The sequence below is a fragment of the Barbus barbus genome, assembly GCF_936440315.1.
Source record: "Barbus barbus genome assembly, chromosome: 32".
NCBI classification, from domain to species: domain Eukaryota; kingdom Metazoa; phylum Chordata; class Actinopteri; order Cypriniformes; family Cyprinidae; genus Barbus; species Barbus barbus.
In genome coordinates this window covers 22,406,752-22,428,166 of record NC_136760.1, presented here as the reverse complement: position 1 = coordinate 22,428,166, position 21,415 = coordinate 22,406,752, and the positions used below count along the sequence as shown (strand labels likewise).

At 37.6% G+C, this 21,415-nt stretch overlaps 1 protein-coding gene across 7 annotated transcripts in view; it reads right to left on the bottom strand.

The window, feature by feature from the left end:
• The window catches only part of baiap2b (BAR/IMD domain containing adaptor protein 2b), a 52,335-nt gene that overhangs the window by 17,017 nt on the left and 13,903 nt on the right, over nucleotides 1–21,415 (bottom strand). For 3 of the 7 annotated variants that reach the window (XM_079388889.1, XM_079388890.1, XM_079388891.1), the window contains exons 2-6: nucleotides 19,802–19,877; nucleotides 15,297–15,383; nucleotides 4,351–4,412; nucleotides 3,820–3,891; nucleotides 2,603–2,740 (exon numbers count right to left, since the gene is read on the bottom strand). In XM_079388889.1, the coding sequence (XP_079245015.1) occupies nucleotides 2,603–2,740; nucleotides 3,820–3,891; nucleotides 4,351–4,412; nucleotides 15,297–15,383; nucleotides 19,802–19,877 (435 nt within the window). Of the gene's footprint in view, nucleotides 1–2,602; nucleotides 2,741–3,819; nucleotides 3,892–4,350; nucleotides 4,413–15,282; nucleotides 15,384–19,801; nucleotides 19,878–21,415 lie in introns of all 7 variants that reach the window. The other 4 variants (XM_079388893.1, XM_079388892.1, XM_079388894.1 and 1 more) reach the window with 2 other exon arrangements.

The window sequence follows — 21,415 nt, the reverse complement described above, 5'->3', positions numbered from 1 at the left end:
TTTTTTTTTTAAAGATTTGTTTTGTCTTTGCCTCCTCTAAAGCTCAATTTATCTAAATTAAAAATACGGGAAATTACCACGTACAATTAAATATCCAATACTGTCCAATATATGTTCAATATCTTTAAACATAAACATTATCCATAAAAGTCTCTAAAATTGGTTAATAACCGATATGGCACCGCTATTCACACCTTTGAAAGATTCTCCACGGTTTGGTTTAGTGAGTTTTGCAGTGTTCTGCTCATGCCATTTCTAAAACCAGACTCTCCGCAGCATGACGCACAGCAGGGACCATGAGCCCCACATGTAAAATTCATCCACGGTTCATACTGAGCCGCTAAGTGGAATGAACACATACACACACCTATAAATAATTGACAAAAGCTATTACAGAAAAAAATTACATTCATAGAAATCTGACATTTGAGAAATCTCATGAGAGAGTTGCCACATGTAGGGAACCATGGGATAGTGTTTACACATACACAGTATTTTCTCAAGGGTAAATCTAAGCTTTCACAACTAGTAAACTGCTAAAAAAAAATAAGAAATAAATAAGAAATCCTGGGGATTGTCTGGGGTGTATGAGCTGAGGCCAGAGAGGTTTTAACTTACAGCTCAAAATACCTTTTTTTTTTTCTTCCTAAAGCCCCGTGCCACCCAGAGCTGTGAGGCACAAGCTAAATTAACAATCAGAATGTGATTTCCATCTGTTTTTTTAAATGCACTTCCCACATCAGCGCCACACACTGCATCAAACTTTTGACCTTTGATCATAAGTCAAGAAAACAAGTGCATCTGAGCCTCTGTCTCTGCTTGGCACTGAATCTGTCGAGGTTTATGGAAGGCCAAGATTTAAAACATAAAACAGCTTGTACAGAACAGGCAGTAGAATTCAAATAATCTAGCGATATATTATATTTTAGATAAATAAAAACAATATCACATAATTACCAGATGAAAGAACACCAGAATATTTTTCCTAATTGTAATTGACTGCTTTAATTGAAGTTTTCAAAATGTAGCCAAACAACATGAAGCAGCTTCATTTCTTTCAATTACAGAAATTCTTGAAACTCATTTCTTTAAATTACAGTTCAATAAATTCCTTTTCCTGTCATTCCATTTTAAATTTCTCAACTCAAACTCGACTTCCTGTTGAGCACAATTTAATTCAAATTCACACTCATGGACTCAAAGGGAGCAAATTTTTAAATGACGGATTTTGGCCAACCCTGAAACAGAATAACAAATCAATCATCTCTGATGTTTGGTTCACCCTGATCCTCCTACACTTTTTATTAGACCCCGGAACAGGAAGTTCACATAATTCATTTAAACAACCCACTCACCTTCCTTCTCTGTTTTCTTTTATACACACCTGTGGAGTGTGTTTAACAAGCAAGCAGAGCCCACAGCATTTTATGCAACAACGCGTTCCTACGCCACTATGAGGAGCACACCTACTGCTAATGCCATGAACTGACCCCAGGTCAGTCCGTAGCACAACACTCCCACTTCCCCCTGACCTCGCACCTGGTGACGACGGTGGTGAGAGGCGTACATTCAAAACAAACAGCGGCCCTGACAGATCAGCCCCCATACAACGAGGCCTCGATGAACAAAACACAAGGACACCACACACAATGAAACCCACACAAAACAAGTACAATATTGTATGAAAGGACTTCAGCCAAACAGAGTGGGATTTTCTTTAGCACCTAAAGAGCCAAACAGACTAAAACTGGAATATTTTTTTTCTGTGTATAATATTTCTACAAATCATACTGTAGTTGTAGCAAAGCAAAAATATGTTGTAAATCTTGTGTGAATAGCCATCAGCACTGTAGCCAATGTATAATAAACTTTTAACATTCATGCTCATGTTTAATTTTCTCATTCTCTCTCAAGTGTGTTCAAAGGTGTATGTTCAAACAGTGAAGAGAGAAACAGAGGGATTCATAGAGATTATTTATAGAAACAGGGATTTAGGAATTCCCACAATATTTCATCCCAGCATGAAGTCTCAGTTGGATGTTACAAACTGCACAAACATCACAAACAAATTCAATGCTCAAGTTCTGGAGCATCCCAATCTACTGCCAAACTCAGAATGCACAGACATTACATTTTCAAGACTTGAAGTGATTTATGCTTGTCTTCTGTACACTGAGAGAAATTTTAAAGAAATAGTTCATCCAAAAATAAAATTTCTCATCATTTACTCAGCCTCATGTTGTTCCAGCTCTACATTACTTTCTTCCATGCAACAAAAAAGGAGACGATATGAAGACTGACACTTACAATTGCATTGAAAAGGCTGGACACTCTTTTCCATGCAATTATAATTAATGAAGAGAGCTTTCACGCTTCAAAAAGGATGGAAAGCGCCAAAAAAGTATCATAAACGTACGTGGTTGATGCAACTAATTTGTTATATTTCAAGTCTTCTTAAGTCATATGATAGAGATTTAAATATATGTTTGGATCTTTGAGAAAAATCCCCATTTGTTTTACAAAAGGTTTTCATTTTCAGTGTTAAGAAAGTACCTAAAAGAAAGTTTAGTTTGTTGAAATTTGAATAGCAGCACTGACTCACCTGCATCTCCTTGTCTCCATATTTGGAGGGGTTCTTGCTGCCTTGACTCTTCCTGCGCAGTTTCTTCAGCTCGGCCTGGCACTTCTCCAGACTCTCTCCTTTACTTTTGTGTTCCATCTGATATTTCTTCAGAGCTGTCTGCCAGACGAAATAACACAGCTCTCATCACAATCAACCCCTAACAATATCCAAATGGACAAGACGAGCAACTTAATGGTTGTTTTTCAAAAAATGTGTTTAAGCATCTATTCCAGAAAGACCTCAAGTGGATAAATGCCAACGAGGAAGGAATGAGATTGGGCTCTCTCATAGTATGCTTGATTTCTTCATTCTCAGCATATCCTGAGCTTTAAAGCTTAGAATAAATATTAAAAGTGTCCCTATTGTGAGTAAGTTTCTTAACAATCCTTAACTGACCTAAACACAGAATTTAAAAGGTCATTACATGTTCTTTACTAATGGGAACTTGGCTGAGTCAGTCCAATCAGGTCTTTCATTGTCCTTCCCAGAACCCCCTGCTTCACAGATTCATTGTGTTTCAGACCATGTGTCTTTGTTTTCACTAGCCTTCACTGCCAAAGCCTTCTGCTACATTTGACTGAGCCTGATTTGCCATCCATACTATGTGTGGCACAGAAAGCATGGGAGCATAGTTCATTATTTCTGTCAATGCTGCAAATGAGTGACCGAATAAATGTGGATTTGATTTCTTGCCAAGAAGCTGAGGGTCAATCTAATGCATTTACAAACAAGCCTGTTAGAGACCCCATTAAGAAGACGTCTTAATCTGTGAAGCTGAAAGTCTCATTTCAGATGCACAGCTGATCTTTCATGCATGTAAAAAGATTTCTTTCAAGTAAAAAGGGAAAAAAACCACTTTCCCCTCAAACAGGCGAGAAGTGCCTTTTAGAAGACGTTGGTGTAATGCCGCTAATACTCTAGCTTTAATTATATGCAGTAAACTCAATTATTGCTTTTAAAAGACATGTTATTTGGAGGCGGATAAGGCCATTTAAGTAAAATTAGGAATCAATCTAGTTGTTATTGGAAGTGACTGTATGTGTTTTAAAACAATTAAATAAAGAAACAGGACAGAAACAGTGCTTAGTTAACTGAGTTAGATGATGGATAATGTTTTCATCCACTAAATTTTGGCAGAATATTGTGAATATGATCGCAACCTAAATGTTTGTGATTGTGTATGTTTATATACTTACATTTAAGTAGCGAACATCCAATTCCACTTTTTTCTCCAGTTCTGTGAGCAGTTCATTGTGGAATGATTTCAGCTGGAAATTACAGAAGACAAATATAGTTTATATTATATACACAAAGCAATTTTCCTCTCATATGACAAAAGAATTCTGCATTTGATTAAAACAGCTAATCCATAATGTGCTCGCTAACAGACGTTTGCTCCAGTTTGTGCGCTGTTATCATTATCAGAAGGCCTCAGATACGGTTTGTTTAACATCTGCAGCTGTGTCACGCAGCACAGGAAGGTCTGTGCTCTGTCTGAGGTGCTGTGTTTATGCATGTGACCATTGTCTATTGTCCTTCATGTATATACAGAAGCATCTGAGTCGATGTGACATTTTGAGACGCTGCTCCCTTCCATTTCCTTACCCTGGAGGCTAATGGAGCCTCTTAGATACAGCCTGATTGATTCAGTCATGTTGTGAGAAAATGTAATGAGAAAATGTGAGCCTATGAGGCAATACGATCTTCATCAAGTTAATGATACTCACCATGTCCTCTAGCTGCATCTGGATCTGTCTGTGAACCTCCGCCATCTGAAAAAGCACATCCCCTTGAAAGAGAGATAGAAAGAGGAAATAGATTAAATTGTCACTGTAATGCTTTTGCACCTGATATCAGGACACCATGCAGTCTGACAAGGGTGCAGGGAAGAGAAAAAAGGAGGTAGAGAGAAAAATGAAAATAAATGAGGAACAAGATGGGCCGACAGTCAAGCTAAAGGTGCAAGAAAGTATCTGATGAACACAATAAATTAAATAAAAGCACCACCACAAAACATCAAACCATATTGTTGATTAAAAAATAAAAATAAATGATAAAAAATATTACTGAAATATTCTTCCATGAAGATGCATACCAAACAAAATAAAAATAAAAATATTCATGGGAAACAGTGAAAGCATATTGCAAGTGCATGTTCAATCAACATGAGAAAAAAAATCAGAAAAGATGTCAAAAAGAAAATGTTGTTAGCACACAATTTTCTCATATCAACATCATTCTGTGGTACAAGAGAGAAAAAAGACAAAGAGTGAATCATGCAGCCATTTTAGGCGTGTGTGTTGTGTCGGGGTACCTACATGCTGCCTCTTCTGATTAGGCAATGCATTGTGAAAAAAAGGAACAAAAGACCTTGTTTGAGCAGGAACAAAAGTACAGAAGACCTAAAGACAGTGTGAAAGAGAGAAAGAGAGAGAAGCTACCCAGGGTGAATGAGTCAAACCTCAAACACTAAATGCATAAATAACACAGGGCAGAAAGCTGCAGTAGTCTCATAAACACAATATCAAAGCAATGTTTCCTACATCGCTATTTGCTGCTGAATCCATAATGCCACAGTGAAAGTATAAACCATACAGCGCAGTGATTTATTTATAGACAGACATTTAATAAATAAATAATTTGTATAATTCATATGAATAATATACACAAAACTAATACAGTAAATAAATAAGAATTTAAATATTTCATTTTTATAATTTAAAGTATTGTTAGGCTGTTTTATATATATTATTACTATTACTTTTTAATATTAGGCCTACTATTTGATTAAATAGTACATTGCAATTTTACAATGGCTATGAATGCAGCTGATCCATCTGAATATCATTTTATAACTTTTGAGTTTGAGTTGATCATATTTTGAGTTGTGAGCTTGCAATCTTTGCTGACTCCATGCAAAAACAAGCATGCGTTATAACTGTAGTTGAAATTACATGTTAATGACTCTTAAAAGGCAGTTCTTTTAATCCTTTTATGTTAAAAAAAGTTGTTTTCTTCAATTTCATCTTATCAGCCACAGTGGGTTCAAGTACAAACATCTTGCTTCTGAAATATTACTTATCTGTAGGTTTTCAAGTGCAAGGGATCAGAGTATGTGTTTGTACGTGCTTGTAGAGTACATTGTAAAGTCATATTAAGTTATCAAAGCTGCCCTTAAAACAACATTTCCATTCATTTCATTAGTAAGTCAATGCACACCTCCACAGGGACAGAAATGATTATAGAGTGCTGAGACATCTTCCTTCCATCCATCCATCAAACTCTTGTCTAACTCTGCATTAACCAGGTTTAAACTGGCTTAATAAAATAATGAAATAAAATAACAAAAAACGCACACACATTATGTAACACAGAGGGCAGCATCAGCTGCAGACACGTTGAAAAGACAAGGCACTTGCACAACTTTTCTGCTGTAAAAGAACAATGACAGATGTACATGAACTCGCATGACATCCAGTGGGCATGACGTCTCTCTACCCCCTGAACTGGTAATAAACGCAAGGCATACTTCACGTATAGGGTGATTAAGTCGAGACAATGTGAATGATACCTCAAATTGTGGAGCCTGTTATTTTCTATATCACTAGATATAAAAAACCTTCAATATATACTCATTCATATTTGAAATCCATGCACGTCCCTCATAAATCTGAGCTACGGAGCCACACAGTGCTTTCATAAAGCGTGACCCTGCCTGTCTTTGAATCCGTCATGCCTGACTCAGGACAACTGCACCAGCCTGCAGTACATATCTAATCAAGCCTTCCTCTTAAGCCCTGCCTTCTGAGAAATAGTGGGACAGTCCGTTTTATACAGTCGTTTCAGTTCAAGGTCGCCAGATGCCATCCAGCCAGTAGCATCCATCGAAACAGAGATTAATAAGGGTGGATATGCTCACACACATTACACATATGCTGATCTTGCTGTACCCAAATTCAGTCATTTTCGTAACAGCAAGAACAAAAGAGATTAGCAGGTAAGAAGGAACAGGCATGAACATGACATTTCTGAGATACCAAACAAGAATACCCACTGTTGTCCAATAGGAAATCATTATTCAGGAAGAACTTTATTAGATATGATAGTAATGCACATACTATCAGTTGTGCAAGGGATGTTGTGATTAACAATGTAAAAAAACGGGAGGAAAAAAATACAGACCGTTGTAGTTAAATCTCACATTTTCAGACGTTAAGCTGAATCAAAGTAACTTTTATTGGTTTCTATAAGTTATTTTTCATTTAATTATCTCAGATGCTTCCCCTAAAATTCCTTACAAGAAATAAACAAGCTAATTGTCTACAGTAAAGGCCTGGTCACATCAAAAACGGTTACTTTTAATGATAACTATGGCGTTCACATCAATGCACAAAGATGTTCTGTTTATTGTAAGTGCACAGTGCAGTTATGTCATCTGTCACTTTAAATGCTTGAGGCCTTTAAAGCATTTGGATTCTGATTGACGGGTTATCATTGTAGTTCTTGTCCTTGGTCTAAACGGGGGACTTAAGTACGGTTGCAAAAGGGTTTGAAAATAGGTCTATCTGTTAATTTCTGGAAACTTTCCAAAATTTCTGGAAAATTTACAAGAAAGTTTATGCCACTTTGCAATCCTAACCTTAATAGCATATAGCCTAAAATAAATGTGGATAGATCATTCGGCCTTTGAGAAATGTTCATATTGAGTTCATCTCTAACTGCCAAGTCTGCAGTCACATCTGAGCTCAGTTTCGTTGACAGCTCTTAAGAAAATCTATGCACATGTGAGAAACATCATCGGATATATTACTTTCCTATCGGTATCCATCAGGTTTACATAAAAGTGTGTATGTAACACAGAGACCCCTTCTGCTGCTGTCCATGCCCTGGCCTCACTCTGCTGTCCCCCGTCCAGATCTCGTCTGTAGGTCGACACACTCTCATTTCCTGTTTAAGTCAGCACAATGGTTTGACAGCACTTCCCGTCCTCATCCTTCCCACCCCCCCATCTCTCTGCTGCAATTCAGCCATGCTCGGCAGGACTCTAAGCCGCTTAGCAGTAATCAGCACGGATCACAACATCTGCAGCTTTGAAAGACTTAAACATATTGTTGTCCACTCTTAAAGGGCCGAATCAATTAGGGTACAGTCTGAAGAAACTCTGGGGCATCTAGTCAGCACCCTATGCCTTAAAAAAATCTTGGCTTGTTTGACGAAAACATTAATTATCAATAAATTATTTAAATAAAGCACTTAGGACTTAGTAAGGAATAAATAAAAAAAGATAAAGAGCTTAAAATGAGAATGATTTTTGATTTGCAGTGCACAGGTAAAGTCAACATGAAACGGCTTCCATGAACCTATTATATTTTCATAAAATGATGCCTTGCACGTGACATATAAGGGAGGAAAAATAGGATATTCAGGATGCAAAGAATTTGTTCCTACGTTGTATTAATTAGTTCCCTCATTGACCATGATTTAACTAAATTGAAATGAGGAAAAGCAGCCACAATTTAACTAAAATGAAGCAAGAAATGAACTGAAACGAGGAAATAATACAACATGGCCAGGATTTAACTAATATGAGGGAACAAATTAGTACAATATGCCCATTATTTAACTAAAACGAGGGACCGAATTGGTACAACGTGGCCACAATTTGACTAAAACAAGGGATCTAATTAGAACAATGCAGTCACAATTGAAGTAAAACTAGGAAACAAAGTAATGAAAAGTCATGTGAATGAATTCTCAACTTGACTGGATTGTAAAAAGTATCTAACAGAATACAAAAACTTCATTAAGTTCAGACACATACACAATTAAACTTTACAAAGGACCATCAACAGGCATGTTTGGTGCAGCATTACACTAGAGTCTCACTGGGTCAACCTAACCTTTCCAGGGTAAGATGAGCTCCATAATGCGCTCTCATCAAAGCGATAGAGCAAAAGAGAGAGCACTAGAAAACCTAATTTCTGGAAGGAAAGATTTTTCAATTTTCTGTTGTCCTGTCTCTTATTAAACTAGCTCAACTCTCCCTCCATCTCTTGTTCTTCTCAAATCATTTCCCTCTTTCTGTGACCTTGGTAGAAGTAATAAACATCAATACTAAGGGAATTATACAGCACACAGATGGATGTGATAAACTTAAGCACAAGTCTTCTCCAATGAATTCTCCGATGCGCTTTGCTGCAGAACTTTTATCATTAAAAATGACATAAGCCTACAGTTCGTATCTCTTTCTTTCCACCAAGCTCACAGATGGCTGTATATCCATAGGTAGGACAAACAAAATAGTCAAAATGATCAATATGCCTCAATATAATCATCCAGTCGTATCTGAAACTGTAAAACTCAGTGGCCCAAGACGGAATGCTGTGATGCCTCATTGAGCTCGAAGCCCCAAGGGCTAAATAATTCTTTTGTGTTAGAGAACTGTATATATAGCTATTAGAGAGCAGCTGATGAGGTCATAATGGAGATTGATTACTGCAGCAGAACCGATTCAGGAAGGGGGTTGTGGGTTGGACGTGCTGGGCAGCCAAATTAATTTGACGATCAAATATAGAAGTAACACTGTCATCATTGTCCATGACTATTGAACTTTACTGGGACCTACAGGTGGAAAAATAATGAATCCTACTAATGTGAAGTCATTGCTCATGAATATTAATTATGAAGAATTTATCTCTGTTACAAAACCAAGTGAGCAAGAAAAATAGAACCTCATAAGTAAATAATTTATAGCATTTTATGCAGGCAACATCTGTGTGCACAGGGGATAACTAATTCCAGTTGATATTGGCATTAGCATGTTGCAAAGATAACCTCATGATATTCTAATGAGCATAAACACAATGCATTCTGGAACTGTCTCCTCTGCAAAGTATACATGCAGTGCTGCCTTTGATTCTGGCCAAAAAATATGTATTTTAGACCTCTTGAAGCCTCTTGAGACCTCTTGTTACCTGTTGTCATTGTACCAATGATGCCTTAAACACTGTCTAGGTTTGGGAAGCCTTACACAAATGGATGTACCAAAACACATAAATGCATTAATATTCATGAGCAATGCCTTCTCCAAAGCATGACTCATTAATTTGCCTTTCTGTGAGAGTATGAAATTCTTTTACAAGAATGTCCTCCAAAAGCTGATCTGATGTAAGTCACAGCGGTGCATCCATTTCCAAGTGACTCTTCTGTTTGCGAAGGCATTTGTAGCAGCAATTATCAGCTCTGTGATTCATTCCTCAGAGGTGTTTGAGCCATTTGCTGTTTTTGTATGTGTGCTTTGTTTGTGTGTGGAGCAAGAGATACCCAGAGGGTGAGACAATGGCTTTCAGTGTGGTGAAGAAACACACAAACCATGTTATGACACTACTAATCCCACCTACTTGGAGTGAAAATGAAACTTTGTCTGTGCCAACCTGCTGCTGCGCTCCCAACATCAGGATGGAGTCAATCACATAATAAAGTGCTATTTCTACGCTTCCTGTGGTGAGCTGGAATTGAAGGCTTAAGAACGGGCTTCTACTGTTTAGAAATGTCTTATTGAATGTTTATTTGGTTTTATTTGTATTTAATTTTAAGCTATTCTATTACTTTTTATGTAAAAACACATCAACCCCAACTAATGATTTTGAATTGTTGTTACAATGTCTTTACTGTCATTTTTGATCGATTTAATGCATCCTGTTTTTATTGTTTCAGCATGGTCTGAAAAGGCTAATGGTTTTGCAGACAATGTCCCATTTATCTTCACTGTAAATTCATTTAATGAGGGGTTTAGCCTTTGGGCTATTCTCCAAACATAAAAAATCACATGCATTGTGACGTGCCACACAGTAGCAAAGAAGCTAAGCCTATAAATTCTAAATGTTTGTACTGGAAATCTGATCTGAGGCATATTTTGAGGGATTTATTTGAATAGCTTATCAAAAATGAGACCGGATGTGTTGCTGGAGCATTTCAGTTTGCACCAAGATTTGCCAGCATTAATTATTCAAACACCCCAGAGTTATTTTGTGACTACAGCGAGAGCAAGATGCTTGCAGATGCAATTAATCGTGTTTAGTCAGAGAACACAGTTGCCTTTCTGCAAATATTTGTGCTCGAGTGAGAATATCCAGGATTTAGACTAATTATAAGCATAAATGGTTGTAATTTGACGGAAAACTCCCAAAGCTAAAACTACAAACGTGAGAAGACGACGACCTACTGGTATCACACATCCATGACGAGTGATACCCATATTTGGGCATGGGGAAGAGGAAGCTGTTTAGTATTCCACACACTCGTGCAGCACTGAAGAGGCAGACGGGGGAAGCTGTTTTTGGAAGCACTGACATCACCAAGGAGGCATTCTGGGACTCTAAATCCACAGCACGGGCCGCATTCACATTACTCTTGCTCTCTCATTCTCTCTCTAGCGGAACTTCTCCTGTTAAGGCAAGTGTTTCATCTATTTTTAGCTCACGGCTCCCTCTCTCTCCTCAGGCCGGCTGTGTTCCTGCATCAGTGCGTGGGCTGACTGCAGGCGGTGGGTGATGCGATACGCACAAGTGCTGCATTGAAGAATCACCGCGCATCTCTTCACAGCAAGAGACCGCGAGATATTCAGAGTTGAGGAAGCGATGAAGAGGATGATAACGGCACTTAATGAAATCTCACCATTATCCAGAACCCAGAGAGTAAAGCTCTTGCAATGATGTAACGGATTTTCATACATTTTGATTACTTCCGCTCATTCGATTTTATAACTGGTCACGCCCTGTGATTTGACATCATTAGAGGAGCTAATCTAGTCCTGTTTACACTTGGTGTTAAAATTTATCTCAGGTGATTCAAAGTGTTCTGAAGAATTACAGTTGACACCGGGTCGTCAATCTTTTTGTAAATCAACTAGTCATTGGGTTCCTTTAATGACAAGTTGACTTATTCTTAAAATAATATATCACCCAAAAATGAAAATTCAAACATAATTTACTCAACCTTTAAGTGAAACAAAAAGATACAAAAATTGTGAATTTGCATTTTCATTCAGCTCGTCTGCTTTTTTATGCATTAGTCTCAATAGGCAAATTGCACATGAAATTCTGACTGAATATTTTGTTCCTATTGGTATGAACAGGCCTTCAGTGGGGTCCAATGTTGTATGGATATCAGCGTTTTTCAAAATATTTGTGTTCTGCAGAAGAAAGAGATACATATATGACATAAGGGCGAGACAATGGCAGATTTTCTTTTTTGGGTGAAAATTCTGTATATTGGGCTGGGCAGTATCTTAAACTGCAACTTAAACTATCAAAAAACAGTTTGAGATGTGATGCAACTTGCTATGCAATGCAACATTGCTTTATTAACGACAATATTAAAAAAAATTGTTTTTTAAATTGAAAATATAAAAAATAAATACATACAGTACAATATTATATAGTATAAACAGACAAATACAAATAAAAGAAATAGGCCAATTCCACATGCATAAGTCAACTGCACTAATAAACTAGCTTGTTGGACAACAAATCAAAATCCATAAGCAATAATATAGCACAGGGACACAACAAGTGCACACACACCTCAGGCATGTGAACTGTGCTAGCCATTAAGCTTCAGATTATACATTATTAATGCACATGTGGCCACTTTTATGCAACATCCTTTAAAACCCTTCAGTCCATCTTAGAGACATGCAAACAAGTCCAAGAAGACAGGAACATCTTCACGTGGGGCTAACTGTGCCAAGAAAAGGTGTTAGACTGAGATTGTGTGACTGATTTTAAAGATTCATGGCCAACATCACAAAGGTCTGAGGCCAGTGAAGCCTCCCATTCACAGAACTGCCTTCCTTATAACATACAATTATACTAAAGCCAGAAATAAGTCTGTATCAGTTATTAACGCTGGGCTAAGATCTCACTTAAGAGATTTGTTTAAGCGTGCAGCAATTGGTTGGGTCCACATGGCTGATGCCACAGTTCCCACGTGCTTAAACGCATGCACCCTCACCCACACAGTCTGCATGAGTATAAATTCATAACACAGACTCATTCTGCATGTTGGATGAAAGTTTCCACTTCATACCGCTGTTGTCTTGGCAGCTCTTTCAAAGTCTCTGGATCTAAATAACACTGACATTCAACATACACTTACAGAACAACAAACAAATCCTAACAAAACCTGTCACTCAAAAATGAACACACACTTCTTTGTCTTGCTCATGCAAATCAATCATGTACTCACTCAGAAAGAAAACAGACAAAGGAACTGGTATGTTTTGTGGTTATGACATGCATCTGGAATGCTTTCGGCCATGTGAAGACAACAACGAAACTCATGCAACAAACTGTTAACAAGTGTAAAGCACTGCTGATTAGATACTTGTAAAATCTAGGGATGCACCAATATTTACTCTCTGGCTGATGTTTATGTTTTGGCTGTACATTATATCCAATATCTGCTGCTTACATAATAAAAAATATTTTATATTTTCAGATATTGGGCCAATTTGCTGTCGATATATTGTGCATCCCTAGTAAAAGCTGCATGATGATTCTGATGTACATGTATTTCTCTCATGCTTGACATTCATTAAATACAGGCACAGACAGATGACATGAGCATTACTGGAACAGCTGTAGAAACATAAGATAATCAATACATGCATGCACACATTAAATGCACTGTTGAGAGAGGGAGAAGTATAATGATATCTGACTTATGTAACACTTGAATACATAACAACTGACTTAAAACAGCAAAGGAAATATTAGCAAACAAAAAACTACTTGTTTGAAACACATCCACTTCTGTATTTTTGTATTAATCCATGTTTATTCCTTGTCATAATAATGTCATAATAACATAAATCATTCCTGATATATACCACTATAGCAGTATAGTATTGATGGAAACAGTATCGGAGTGGAATAAATATCATACCACCCAGCCTTATACATTACTGAGGATTCAAATATTTATTTTCTGCATAATAACGAAGGTACAAAACAAACACAGATGTGCTTTAATTTGTCTAGTGATGAAAAAGTCTTGGGTGAAAAGGCTGAGAGACTTAAATCCTCATAAAACTTTTCTCATTAAACTTTTCATACCCAGATACTGCTGCTTTTTAACAATGCTGAGACAGCAGCACTCTAGAAATAGCTCTCTTGCAGACTAAAATATAATCTCGTAAAGACTCCAGCTCCGCCTGGCTATACTGTTTAGATATTGAGAAAGCTGGAAATCAGGTAACTAATCTCAGGATAAGATGAAGCTGAATTCATTCAAATAATAGCCTTTTACTGATCAAATTAAAGCTGGGATCATGGGCTTCATTGAAAATGTATTCAATGAGACACCAACCAGTGAAATGAAAAGATGAATACTCGTAAAATGTTTCTGAGATGAATAATGGAAGCATAACCAGCTTTCATGTCCCTCTGTAAGCCTCTCCCCTCCAGTCCTCTTTAAAGAGAAAACTTCTTCTCATATTTGCTGCTGCGATTCTGATGTGCTTTTAGAAAGAATGAGATTATGCTGCAGATTCAATGGCCAGTCCTGTCAAGAGTCTCACATGTCACTGAAGTCTGACTCAAACTCTAGTGATGCACTGAACACACAACCGGACAACTGTTTGTTTGAAGTTAAGCATTGAGGCTTAAACCCACACTCTGATCAAAAAAACTGATTTAAATCAAATGATACTGATCTAAAAAATGCTCTCTTCAGCCGGATACCAGTAGAATAGTATAAACAACCCTTCCTGGAAAAGTAAATGCCAAAGAGTTATTATTTGTATATTCTGATAAGTATTTAGTGCACCCATTTTATCATTGGTTGCTATGGTGTTTACTTCTCAGTTAGTCACTGCTACAGTAGCTACAAGGCACAGTCATAAATAATGAACAGACAGCAAAACTAGAGAGGAAAAAAACATATTTGTACTGTGACTTCAGATGTGTTCTCTGAATGTCATCTCTAAAAATGTTTGCATATTCAATTTTTCATGTTATGCCATCATTTGTAGGGCATAATTCATACATGGGCTGGAGAAAAACAAATTATTAGATGCTTAATGCACAAAATTAACATTCATTTTAAATTAACAAACAAAACATAAAAGCTGTTGTAGTGTGCAAAAACCGCCACACAATTGAAATATTTCAAGAACATGACATAAAGCCATTTTGCTAGAAAACACATAAACTTTTAATGTATTTACACAAATCACAATTAAAAATTGATTGTTTGTTATAATGCACAGTAGAACGGCAGTTTATGGTTGTGAAAGTGCAAATCGAGTTCTTGAATATTTTACTGCAAAGGAAAAATTAATATGCGTCGAGAACCGTTTTATAGTTTCATCACGACTCCCTAAATCTAAATTCTAATACAGATAGATGATTTTTCATAGAGAGACACGGAAATAAGACAACAGGATAGATGAACACAATGCAACCAACCACCAATAAGCAAACAAGTGAATCTGCAGAGTGTATACGTTTGTACAAAGATAGTGTGTGTTATATCCAAAGATACAGTCTTAAATATGCTGTACTATGTACTCATTCATCCAAAGCCATTCACACTGAAACCATCAAGTTATTCTCTTTTGGAATCCCCCTCCCAACCACAGGAGGCACTGCAGCTACAGACTATAACTCACCAAGATCCTTAGAGCCGTGACTCTCGCTGGACAGCTCTCCCATCCGCACCAGTGCGTCGAAGTAGCCTTTTGCTGCAAATGTCACACCTGGAAACATGGAAGCATTGGGGACATAAGAATTGGGAGTGTGCTAATGTGCTAACCCGAAGCTTCCCTCAACCCACAGGTGCCGCATCTATGGAAACAGGAGTGGTGGATGGGAAAGCTTTAAGCTCTATATGTTCTATGATGGCTCGGCCAGAGAACTGGGGGGAGGTGGGGGTGGAGCTTGTGACTGGTGAGCGATGAATAGCAAAATTACCGTTACTTTAAAATAAAAAACAAACAAAAAAAGCTTGATGCCCTCTGAAACTTAACATTCACATCAGATAGCACATTACTGAGAGCAATCACTCGTTCTGTGTGAGGTCCCACCACAGGGACAGCTGTGGCTCTTCTGCGTCACCATGGTAGGGAAGGGCTGGCTCTCAATCAGGCTCTCTTGGTGCCAGAGGATCGCTGCAGTTTAGTGAGGCGGGACAGTGCCAAGAAGCACAAAGTGTCTTGGAACACAGTGAAATTTAGAACCAGAAGGTACTGAGCAAGTGGTTAGCAAAGGTTAGCAAGTTCTGCCTTGAATTCATCATTTTAAAACTGTTAAAATCAGAAATCAACACAGCATATTTAATTTGATGCAAATATGAAAGGCTGTGAGGGACAGAAGTACATCCAATTTGTTGTAGAATCACATCTAATACTCAACTAATGTTTTTGAGAGTTTTGAAATACGCACACAAGAAAAATTGTTGCTTTGCACATTTGCTTCATGCATTGTTGCATTTCAAAATGCTGCAATTATAAGAAAGCTCTATATCTGTTGCAATACTGGATTGCCCAGAATTGGAAAAGTAATTTTATTCTTACATTTTAGATGACTTTTGTCACCATCTAACTTTGGCATTAATCATAAAAAAATTTAACAACACTGTAAAACACAGTAATCTTTAGCAAATCTCAAAATCAATATCCATTTTTTATTACAATGTACAGAAATGTGATGCCTAAATCCACTTGTAGCATTTAAAATAATTGATTTAAACAAAATAGTGTACCATTTAATATCAGCCATAAAATTAATATCGACTTATCTGTATCAGAATTACACAATTCTGCACGAGAATTTTAATAATGGTGCACACCTATTTCATTGCATAGTGAAAGTACACAATTGCATTCTACCACATGTACTTGTGCATGTATTTTACATTTTGAACGGACTGTTGTACTTCTATCCCTAAGAGCCTCGTTGACGTTCACATCAAATTCAATATGCCATATGACCATCCCAATTCAATGCAGTGGGAGTGTTTGGGTGGAGGTGGTAAGGCTACACCCATGGCAGCTCAATCACGTATGAATGTATAGATTTATTTGCTAGTGTCCACGCAAATCCTAGGCTCAGGATAAGGTGCGTCCTGGTTGTGAGGGATTAGAGGGGGAAATCTGGGGGCTTTGGTGCTCCAGCGGTTAGGCTGAGTGGTGAGGGGTAAAGGAACGAGAGAGGCAGCAGAAGGAAAGAGGATTACAGAGGTCTGAAAAATAGGCCAGAAAGTCTCTCTAACCATCTTTGAGGAAACATTGATCAGCCACAGGAGACAATCTGAAGTTAAAAACCACAGAGAAGTCCAATCTAGACCGTTATCACATTGTAAGTTTGTGTGTGATATTCTCTATCTTAGTTGCTGACAGAAGTATCCACTGAATATAGATGTTAAAGTCTTTTGTCACTATTTATTCTTATTCTAATTTTTTTTTTTTACCTCCTAACCCTTTCAATCCTTCATTTCTAAGAGTCCTCCAACACTTCCAAGGAAAAGGCAAAGGAGGGGGATACTTTAGGCTTAACAGCTGCTTATGCACAAGACATCTCAACATAATTATCTACTCTCAGTGCAAGCAAATGGACCTCCAAAATCCCTGTGTCCTCAAGCCACTGTTGAACAATTGCAGCCAATATTTCTTTTTTGTACCATGACATTTTAACAATCTATTAATTTCACTATTGGTTTCTTGCATTTGCCAAGCAGCCCAAAATCTTGCAAATGCTCAGTGGCCACCATCTGCACTATTCATTAGTGGGTACTGTGGAGGGTTTCCACTTTGCTGCCTGCAAGACCTGGCATATTTACAACTCCAGCAAATCCCCATGATGGATTCTGCGAACCTTCGTAGCTGCAGCCAAGGCTGATCTGCAAGAATGGGAGGCAAATCTCACTCGAGTTGGGTCTATTTTTAACCATCTATCAGACTTCACACTCTCGCACACATACACACACTCTTGTGGTCTATCCTCTAGAGCGTTGGTCTTTTTCTTGTATTTTCTGCCTCATAAAATATTAGATGAAGTCTGGAATGGTGAGGAAAGTGATTGGTTCTCTGCAGTACTTGGCACAGTGCAACTCTACAGGGATTCCAACCCTCTACGGACACCTTGGCAATTGAATCGCAATTGGCTAGTAAATTTTTTAGTTTACTTGCCAGACTGATATTCTATATCTATATGTATGTTATATATATTTTATATTATTTTACACACACATCGCATTCTCGCGAATTGATTTGCTGAATTCCAAAAAAGGACAATAATAGGTGAGCGCCAGCCAATGAGATTAATTCCACCCACTCTCGGACAAACCGGCAGTTCTTAAAAGCTGAGGAATTCCAAAGGAAAAAAGTTGTTTACATATAGCGCGTCAGTTCTGCTTGGTATGTAAGACTCTCTTGCTCTGTATCTCTCTTTGTGTGTGTGAAAAAGCATAGTGACGGCGAGTCGTGTGCCTTCACACTAGAGTTTACGTTACGTGAAACACAGGTGCGCTGCGCATCCATTGAGATGAACTGAAAGAAAATCACAGATCGCTTGACGGAGAGTGAAAATATATCTGTTCTTATCTTATACTTAACCTCCCACTCACACACTGGCAAGTAAAATCTGAGAATTTATTAGCCAGTGGCTAATATTAGACATCATTTAGTCGCCCAGAGTGAAATTTAGTCGCATATGCATCACTCGCAATGTAGAGGGTTGGATTCAATGCTCATCCTAAAGCTTCTGCCTTGTCCGTGGAGCTAAACTGAACACAAGAACTCCGTACACATTATACCTTGAGATCAGACAATGTGGCAGCATTATTTACCTGAATATAATAAAAATACCATTGGTTTAGCATTTGTTTTAAACTGTTAAACACCTTAACAATGTGTCCTAACTGATAAAAGGGACTAGTGATTTAAAAGTTGTATTTTATATTAATCCGAATTTTCCTAACCAGCCACGATTACGACTTATCTGTTTAATCTGTTGTTGTTTTTTTCTATTTCTACGGCATCCCGCCAAATAAACCTCACCCAGACTGAAATCTCACTGGACTGAAATACTACTCCTCATACATACTAAACATCAAATATGAATGAGGAGAGACTGTGGAAGTTTAGAAGCGGATTTTATATTGGATATTAAATAACAAAAGGAAACCAAAGCATGAAAATACTAGCTTTGTGTTCTTAAGTTTTACACTAGAATGTGCACAAAAGTAGTAGAAACTGTAGTACTTGGCAGCGTTTTGTGATCGATTAGGTCTCGGTATACATTACACAGATAAACTGTTTGTTGTCTTGTTGCATCGTACCTGGTTAGTTTTTTTCAAGAGTGTTACATGTTAAAAATTATACATTGTTAGTAAATTGTTATTCTCAGAATAAAGTATTGTGAAAGAAAGAGGAAATTCAGAATAGGACATTTAATCGTTGCCCTGAACACCAGATACCTGTGCCTAGCGTTGTATTCGCCATACTCTGTCCTCCTTATAGTGATGTATCATTCTTGTCCTGAATATATATCTTCCCTGTTCCCTTTTTCGCTCCCTCCGTGGGACTGTGTCTGCTCCCAAAGCTCTCTCTGGCCTATTTACGCCTGTCCTGTGTTCCATTTTACTCTCCCTTCCTCCCAGTGCATATTTTTGCTCCGAAACGCCTACGTCCTTGTCCTTGCCCAGTCAACATCTCGGAAACACATATGAAGGTCCGCACACATAACAGAAATACATCATCGATTGTCATTGGTTACATGTATGTAACAGCTCTGGAGATGCAACATGCATGAACCGGATGGATGTTTAGGGGGTTTCAGGGTGCAAATGGATTTAGACATGTAACATTCTAAGACATCATCACTACGAAAGAACAGGAAGTCTTCCTCCCCACAAACAAAAACATTAATTCTTAACAAACATTCAACAAACATTTAAACATCATTCTACTAGAGTTCTATGCAGGAATTTGAGTTTTTATATTAGCAATAACAAATCCCAGATGCTAGTCACAAAGGTGTATGCAACCAAGGAGTGGCGCTCTCAGTAAGCATGAATTTCAAGCAATTTCTTCTCACAAATTAAAGCAGACCTATGAAACAAGAGCTGGCTCATTGCCTGCAAGAGTGATAATGAACAAGTCACTGATGTACTCACTGGAGAGGGCCTTCTCGTAAGTCTTCCCCATGGCAACAAAGTTCCTTAAGCAAGGGTTGAACTGCTCCATGATGGACTGAAACAGAAATAGCACAACTTAAGTCAGCACAACAGCACCATTTAGCAGATATTCTCACCACTACCAAGAACACCAATGGGACCAACAGATAATTAAAGAAGTGAACTTTTGTTTCTATAAGTCTATATTACAAATAAAGTGTTTGTCTTTTGGGGACAGGTGTGTTTATGAAGATGCAGTGCATTTGCAGATACCAAGAAAAGATGGATAGAGAGAGAAAGAGCTAGCCAGAGCTCTCACGCCCCACCTTTCAGAACATTCTCATTAGTGGGACTTGGAGGGCATCATGCCAGCTGGAATTTGCCGTTCCTTTGTTGCTGGTGGGCACAGGATTGTGGGAGTATGTGGAGATCTACCCACTGCCTGACTCACCTAATCCAACATTAAGAGTAGCCCTTTAAAATCTATTCAATTCTGCTGAAGCTCCTCGTTGAGGAGATCTCTTCCTCTTCTCAAAAGAGCTTTGCTGGTCCATTCAGAGTAAAATCCCTTGCTATATCTCGACTTGACAAATTTGTTCTGAGAACATTTTCCCCAGAGTCACGTTGTTCCTTTTTCTAGACGCTTTATCACGGCTTTGAAAATAACAGGGCAGCATAAGGGACAGAGGAAGGGTTCAAAAAGACAGAGTCTAAGAAAGGTGAAGAACAGAGGATGTACAAAAAAACAACAACAACAATGCATTGTACAATACAGATACTGTGGCAGCTGTGGAGAGAGAATGAAGCTATATGAATGAAAGTCTCTACTACTCTAGGTTTAACAGAATTGGAATGGAGGTGTTTATGAACTCAATAAAGGTTGACGATAAACTGATTGCTTGGGTATATCCCAAATCCCCCCACCCTGTGCCCCAGTTACAATGAAAGCAGGTTTCCAGTGAAAATAAGGACAAAGACAGACTTCTTCAATCTGTGCGTTGCTGCAATGCAAACTGTGATTCAAAAGTCTTTAGAAATGTATTGTGCCAAAAAGTTGAAAGTTTTTAACCTTAGAGAACATGCAATTAAATTTCAAATGTTTTATTTGCCAATATGAAAATATAATATATATTAAAATATATATTTTGGTTAAAAACAGCAATTTTTTTAAATATTTTGTCAGCTTTGCCAGTCTTCAGTGTCACTTGATCCTTCAGACATAATTATAATATGCTGATTTGTTTCTCAAGAAACATTTATTATTATCTTCCCTATTATCAATATTGAAAACAGTTGTGCTGCTTAATATTTTTGTGGAAACTGAGAAACATTTTATTTCTGGATTCTTTGATAAATAGAAGCTTCAAAAGAACAGCATGTATTTAGATTTTTTAGTAACAATCTCCAAACTTTTGAGGAATAGTCTATATTTATCATTAGTATATATACTTGAATGAATATACAAATATAAGCTAAAAACAATATTGATAAGCTGAATAATGAGAGCAGAAACAGACAAGTAAATCAGCTCCAAATGAATCATTCATAAACATCCTTGTCTTTCTCTCTCTGTCACGTCTTATCTAACATCTCAACTCACAATTATTTCTTATG